General features: G+C 53.5%; 1 protein-coding gene across 1 annotated transcript in view; it reads left to right on the forward strand.

Annotated features, from left to right (window-relative positions):
* LOC127916631 (cilia- and flagella-associated protein 47-like) overlaps positions 1–7,500 on the forward strand; it is a 55,257-nt gene that overhangs the window by 18,708 nt on the left and 29,049 nt on the right. The window contains exons 8-10 of the mRNA XM_052498941.1: positions 2,226–2,475; positions 2,635–2,828; positions 5,133–5,276. Of these exons, the coding sequence (XP_052354901.1) occupies positions 2,226–2,475; positions 2,635–2,828; positions 5,133–5,276 (588 nt within the window). The remainder of the gene's footprint in view (positions 1–2,225; positions 2,476–2,634; positions 2,829–5,132; positions 5,277–7,500) is intronic.

Below are 7,500 nucleotides of genomic sequence, written 5' to 3' on the forward strand. Positions count from 1 at the left end.
CACACACAGGTAGACAGTAGAGACACACACACACACAGGTAGACAGTAGACACACACAGAGACACACACACACAGGTAGACAGTAGACACAAAGACACACACACACACACACAGTAGAGACACACACACAGGGGTAGACAGTAGACACACACACAGGTAGACAGTAGACACAAAGACACACACACAGAGACACACACACAAAGACACACACACACAGGTAGACAGTCAGGTAGACAGTAGACACACACACACACAGGTAGACAGTAGACACACACACAGAGACACACACACACAGGTAGACAGTAGACACACACACAGAGACACACACACACAGGTAGACAGTAGACACACACACAGAGACACACACACACAGGTAGACAGTAGACACACACACAGAGACACACACACACAGGTAGACAGTAGACACACACACAGAGACACACACACACAGGTAGACAGTAGACACAAAGACACACACACACAGGTAGACAGTAGACACACACACAGAGAGACAGGTAGACACAGAGAAACACACACAGGTAGACAGTAGACACTCACACACACACACACACAGGTAGACAGTAGACACACACACACAGTCTCTCTCACACACACACACACACACACAGGTAGACAGTAGACACACACACACACACACACACAGGTAGACAGTAGACACAAAGACACACACACACACACAGGTAGACAGTAGACACACACACACAGACAGTAGATACACACACACACAGGTAGACAGTAGACACACACACAGAGATACACACACACACAGGTAGACAGTAGACACAAAGACACACACACAGAGACAGACACAGGTAGACAGTAGACACACACACAGAGACAGACCAGGTCCAGTCGTGTGTGTGTGTGTGTGTGTGTGTGTGTGTGTGTGTGTGTGTGTGTGTGTGTGTGTGTGTGTGTGTGTGTGTGTGTGTGTGTGTGTGTGTGTGTGTGGGTGTGTGTGTGTGTGTGTGGTGTGTGTGTGTTGCCAGTCCCAGGTGGTAGAGTACAGTCTAACCGTCTCTCTCCTCTCTCCAGTCCCTGCTGGTCCCTGGTCCAGTCCAGTCCCTCCAGTCCCTCCTGGTCCCTGGTCCAGTCCAGTCTGACCGTCTCTCTCCTCTCCTCCAGTCTCTCTCCTCTCCTCCAGTCCCTCCTGGTCCCTGGTCCAGTCCAGTCTGACCGTCTCTCTCCTCTCTCAGTCCCTCCTGGTCCCTCCTCCTCCAGTCCCTCCTGGTCCCTGGTCCTCCAGTCTAACCGTCTCTCTCCTCTCCTCCAGTCCCTGCTGGTCCCTGTCCAGTCCCAGTCCAGTCCCTCCTGGTCCCTGGTCCAGTCCAGTCTGACCATCTCTCCTCCCTCTCCTCCAGTCCCAGTGCTGGTCCCTGGTCCAGTCCAGTCTGAGTCCCTCCTGGTCCCTGGTCCAGTCTGACCATCTCTCCTCTCCTCCAGTCCCTGCTGGTCCCTGGTCCAGTCCAGTCCCAGGTGGTAGAGTACAGTCTAACCGTCTCTCCTCTCCTCCAGTCCCTGCTGGTCCCTGGTCCAGTCCAGTCTGACCGTCTCTCTCCTCTCCTCCAGTCCCTCCTGGTCCCTGGTCCAGTCCAGTCTGACCATCTCTCTCCTCTCCTCCAGTCCCTCCTGGTCCCTGGTCCAGTCTGGTCTCCTCCTCTCCTCCAGTCCCTCTGGTCCAGGTGACCGTCTCTCTCCTCTCCTCCAGTCCCTGCTGGTCCCTGGTCCCCAGTCTGGTCTCCCTCCTCTCCTCCAGTCCCTCCTGGTCCCAGTCAGTAACCGTCTCTCCTCCTCTCCTCCAGTCCCTGCTGGTCCCTGGTCCAGTCCTGGTCTGACAGTCTCTCTCTCCTCTCCTCCAGTCCCTCCTGGTCCCTGGTCCAGTCCAGTCTGGCTCTTTCTCTCCTCTCCTCCTATCCTCCAGTCCAGTCTGACCATCTCTCTCCTCTCCTCCAGTCCCTGCTGGTCCCTGGTCCAGTCCAGTCCCAGGTGGTAGAGTACAGTCTAACCGTCTCTCTCCTCTCCTCCAGTCCCTCCTGGTCCCTGGTCCAGTCCAGTCTGACCGTCTCTCTCCTCTCCTCCAGTCCCTCCTGGTCCCTGGTCCAGTCTGACCATCTCTCTCCTCTCCTCCAGTCCCTGCTGGTCCCTGGTCCAGTCCAGTCCCAGGTGGTAGAGTACAGTCTAACCGTCTCTCTCCTCTCCTCCAGTCCCTCCTGGTCCCTGGTCCAGTCCAGTCTGACCGTCTCTCTCCTCTCCTCCAGTCCCTCCTGGTCCCTGGTCCAGTCCAGTCTGACCGTCTCTCTCCTCTCCTCCAGTCCCTGCTGGTCCCTGGTCCAGTCCAGTCCCAGGTGGTAGAGTACAGTGTGGAGGTTTCTCTCCCGGAACACTTCCTCCTGCCTCATACCATCACTCTGCCTGTGGCCAGGGACGCACGGGTCACACAGGACAACCTCACAGGTACACACACACACACACACACACACACACACACACACACACACACACACACACACACACACACACACACACACACACACACACACACACACACACACACACACACACACACACACACAGACAGACATACACTCCTATCCCCCTCCCCTCTCTGTCCAGACTCTGAGGTGGTGATGGTACCACTGAGGTTCCATGCCCACGTGGCCGGTCGGTTCCGGTGCCAGCTGGTTCTGCAGTCGTGGCGCGACATCAGAGTCTACCTGCTGGAAGCCGTGGTTACCGCAGAGGGAGACCACGCCCAGCTAGAGTTCACCACGCCCGCTCACCTGTCTGTCACTCAGGACATCCCTCTGGTAGGTGGAGGAGAAGGAGGAGGAGAGGAGGAGGAGGAGGGACAGGAGAGAGGGGAAGGAGGGGAGAGGTGGAGGAGGAGGAGAGGAGGAGGAGGAGGGACAGGAGAGAGGGGAAGGAGGGGAGAGGTGGAGGAGGAGGAGGGAGGAGGAGGAGGAGGGAGGAGAGGGGAGGAGTTGGAGGAGGGGGAGGAGGAGGGGGGAGGGGAGGGAGGAGGGAGAGGTGGAGGAGGAGGAGGGAGAGGGAGGAGGAGGAGGGAGAGAGGGGGAGGAGGAGGAGGAGGGACAGGAGGAGGGGAAGGAGGGGAGAGGTGGAGGAGGAGGAGGAGAGAGGGGAAGGAGGAGGAGGAGAGAGGGGAAGGAGGAGGAGGAGGAGGAGAGAGTTGGAGGAGGGACAGGGGAGGGGAAGGTGTTGGTTGTGTGTGTTGGTTGTGTGCATGTGTGTGTTGCGTGTATATGTGTGTTGGGTGTGTGTGTGTGTTGGTGTGTGTGTGTGTGTTGGGTGTATGTTGTGTGTTTATGTGTTGGGTGTATGTGTGTGTTGGGTGTATGTGTGTGTTGGGTGTGTGTGTGTGTTGGGTGTGTGTTGTGTGTATGTGTGTGCTGGGTGTATGTGTGTGTTGGGTGTGTGTTGTGTGTATGTGTGTGTTGGGTGTGTGTGTTTTGGGTGTGTGTTGTGTGTATGTGTGTGCTGGGTGTATGTGTGTGTTGGGTGTGTGTTGTGTGTATGTGTGTGTTGGGTGTGAGTGTGTGTTGGTGTGTGTGTGTGTGTGTGTGTTGGGTGTGTGTTGTGTGTATGTGTGCGTTGGGTGTGTGTGTATGTTATGTGTGTGTTAGGTGTATGTGTGTGTTGGGTGTATGTGTGTATGTTGTGTGTGTGTGTTGTGTGTGTTGGGTGTGTGTGTGTATATGTTGTGTATATGTTGTGTGTATGTGTGTGTGTTCGGTGAGTGTGTGTGTGTTGGGTGTATGTTGTGTGTTTTTTGTGTATGTGTGTGTTGGGTGTGTGTGTGTGTGTGTGTTGGGTGCGTGTTGTGTATGTTGTGTGTGTTGGGTGTGTGTGTGTATGTTGGGTGTGTGTGTGTATGTTGTGTGTGTTGGGTGTATGTGTTGGGTGTATGTTGTGTGTGTTGGGTGTGTGTGTGTATGTTGTGTGTGTTGGGTGTGTGTTGTGTATGTTGTGTGTATGTGTATATTGGGTGTATGTTGTGTGTTTGTGTATGTTGGGTGTGTGTGTGTGTGGGGGGGTACTGTAAATCCCCAGAAGGAGAATAAAACAAGGAACATTCTCCCTGGTGGGGACATCTCCCAGGTCCACATGAGGACAAAGGGTTAGGGGTTGGGGGTTAGGGTATGGGGTTAGGTTTAGGGGTTGGGGGTTAGGGTATGGGGTTGGGTTAGGGGTTAGGGGTATGGGGTTAGGTTTAAGGTATGGGGTTGGGTTGGGGGTTAGGGTTAGGGATTAGGGTTAGGGTTAGGGGGTTGAGGGTTAGGGGTTGGGTTGGGGGTTAGGGTTAGGGATTAGGGTTAGGGTTAGGGGGGTTGAGGGTTAGGGGTTGGGTTGGGGGTTAGGGTTAGGGATTAGGGTTAGGGTTAGGGGGTTGAGGGTTAGGGGTTGGGTTGGGGGTTAGGGTTAGGGATTAGGGTTAGGGTTAGGGATTGAGGGTTAGGGGTTGGGTTGGGGGTTAGGGTTAGGGATTAGGGTTAGGGTTAGGGGTTGAGGGTTAGGGGTTGGGTTGGGGGTTAGGGTTAGGGATTAGGGTTAGGGTTAGGGTTAGGGTTAGGGTTAGGGTTAGGGATTAGGGTTAGGGTTAGGGATTAGGGTTAGGGTTAGGGTTAGGGTTAGGGATTAGGGTTAGGGTTAGGGTTAGGGTTAGGGTTAGGGGTTAGGGTTAGGGATTAGGGTTAGGGTTACGGGGTTGGGGTTAGGGTTAGGGGTTGGGTTAGGGATTAGGGTTAGGGATTAGGGTTAGGGGGTTAGGGTTAGGGTTAGGGTTAGGGTTAGGGTTAGGGTTAGGGATTAGGGTTAGGGTTACGGGGTTAGGATTAGGGTTAGGGTTAGGGTTAGGGTTAGGGGTTGGGTTGGGGGTTAGGGTTAGGGATTAGGGTTAGGGTTACGGGGTTGGGTTGGGGGTTAGGGATTAGGGGGTTGGGGTTAGGGGTTGGGTTGGGGGTTAGGGTTAGGGATTAGGGTTAGGGTTAGGGGTTGGGTTAGGGGTTAGGGGTTAGGGGTTGGGGGTTAGGGTTAGGGTTAGGGGTTGGGGAAAATAGGATGTGTGTGTCTCATCTTTCCTGTATTCTCTCCAGATCAATGAGAGCAGACAGGACTGGCGTCTGCGAGGCTTGGTTAGTGGCTGTGGCTTCTACGGCCCTCCAGTGGTGTACATACGGGCCGGGGAGAAGACCTGTTACCCCCTTACCTTTAGACCCACCACACAGAGCATCGTCACGGTAATACACTCATCCCCCTGCTCCTGCTCCGCATCTTCCTCCTCTTCCTCTTCCTCCTCCTGTTTTCCTGTCTTCTCTCTGTCCTTCCTTGCCCTCTCCCTTCACTTTTTAACAAGGGGGAGAGAGAGAGAGAGAGAGAGAGAGAGAGAGAGAGAGAGAGAGAGAGAGAGAGAGAGAGAGAGAGAGAGAGAGAGAGAGAGGGAGACATAGATAGATGGGCAGGGAGAGGGAGAGAGATATGGATAGCGAGAGAGAGAGAGGGAGAGAGAGAGAAAGGGGGGAGAGAGAGAGAGAGAGAGTGGGAGAGAGAGAGAGTGGGGGAGAGGGAGAGAGTGGAGGAGAGAGAGGGAGTAGGGGAGAGAGTGGGGGAGAGAGAGGGATAGATAGAGATAGAGAGAGTTGGGGAGAGATAGAGAGGGAGAGAGAGAGAGATGGAGAGAGAGAGTGGAGGAGAGAGAGAGAGAGAGAGAGAGAGAGAGAGAGAGAGAGAGAGAGAGAGAGAGAGAGAGAGAGAGAGAGAGAGAGAGAGAGAGAGAGAGAGGGAGAGAGAGAGAGAGAGAGAGAGAGAGAGAGAGAGAGAGAGAGGAGGAGAGAGAGAGTGGGGAGAGAGAGAGAGAGGAGGAGAGAGAGAGAGAGGGGAGAGAGAGAGAGAGAGGAGGAGAGAGAGAGATAGAGAGGGGAGCGAGAGAGAGTGGGGGAGAGAGAGAGAGTGGGGGAGAGGGAGAGAGTGGGGGAGAGATAGAGAGGGGAGGAGCGAGAGAGAGAGAGTGGGGGAGAGAGAGAGAGTGGGGGAGAGAGAGAGAGTGGGAGAGAGAGAGTGGGGGAGAGAGAGAGAGAGGGGAAGAGGATTACAGGATTAGCAGCAATACTCCCTCCCTGCATGAAGGCGACTGAGGAGACAGGAATCCTCCTGGCTAGTTTTACCTCCATCTGTCCTGGGTTCAGTTCCCTCAGGTATTACAGTCACATACTGAAACTGTACCCACTTATCTGGGTATAAGGTCTGCTAAGTGGCATATACACTATATTATCGTGCTAACAGCTCCACTTGCTGTCAACTTGGTTGATGTATCATTTTCCTGTCAGCCTTCATTTTTAAACCACGTTGAGGTCAGGTAATGAGTGATGAATCATTGGACATTTAATCTACACTTCTACCTTTTGGCTGTAGAAGGAGAGAGTCTATATCTGTGTCTATTGTTCCGTAGTGTATCTCAGCAACTGAGGTAGAGCTGACAGTTGATAGCTTTGTTTTGTTCACAGTCTGGATTGATACATGACACAGCATCTCTATCTATCTCTCTCTGTCTCTCTCTCCCTCTCCCCCTCGCTCTCTCTCCCGCTCCCCCATCGCTCTCTCTCTCTGTCTCTCACTCTTTCTCTCTCTTTCCCTCTCCCCTCTCCCCCTCTCTATCTCTCTCTCTCTTTCCCCCCACCTCTCGCTTTGTCTCTCTCTCTGCTGGGCCTGATAAGCCCATTGTAAAGCAGTCTCTCTTTGTCTCTCTCTCTGCTGGGCCTGATAAGCCCATTGTAAAGCAGTCTCTCTTTGTCTCTCTCTCTGCTGGGCCTGATAAGCCCATTGTAAAGCAGTCTCTCTTTGTCTCTCTCTCTGCTGGGCCTGATAAGCCCATTGTAAAGCAGTCTCTCTTTGTCTCTCTCTCTGCTGGGCCTGATAAGCCCATTGTAAAGCAGTCTCTCTTTGTCTCTCTCTCTGCTGGGCCTGATAAGCCCATTGTAAAGCAGTCTCTCTTTGTCTCTCTCTCTGCTGGGCCTGATAAGCCCATTGTTAAGCAGTCTCTCTTTGTTTTGTCTCTTATTTGGTCTGTGTTAGAGTGTGTCATCTGCTGGGCCTGATAAGCCCATTGTAAAGCAGTCTCTCTTTGTCTTTATCCTATCCTAGGTATTCCAACTGGGGCTGGTGCCTGAGGTGGTGAAGCCCAGTGTTCCAAAGCCAGTCCTTTTTGGGTCTGTACTCCTCAGTGGGTCTGATAAGTTTCTGTCTGTCATTGTAAAGCAGTCTCTCTTTGTCTCTCTCTCTGCTGGGGCCTGATAAGCCCATACATATGTAGGTGTTTCTGTCTATCCTCGTGTACAGCATGTAGGTGTTTCTGTCTGTCCTCGTGGGCCTGTGACAGTCTAGTAGGTGTTTCTGTCTCCTCTTTGTCAGTCTACATATGTAGGTGTTTCTGTCTGCTGGGCCTGATAAGCCCATTGTAAAGCAGTC

Source organism: Oncorhynchus keta, chromosome 37, assembly GCF_023373465.1.
Source record: "Oncorhynchus keta strain PuntledgeMale-10-30-2019 chromosome 37, Oket_V2, whole genome shotgun sequence".
Classification (NCBI taxonomy): Eukaryota; Metazoa; Chordata; class Actinopteri; order Salmoniformes; family Salmonidae; genus Oncorhynchus; species Oncorhynchus keta.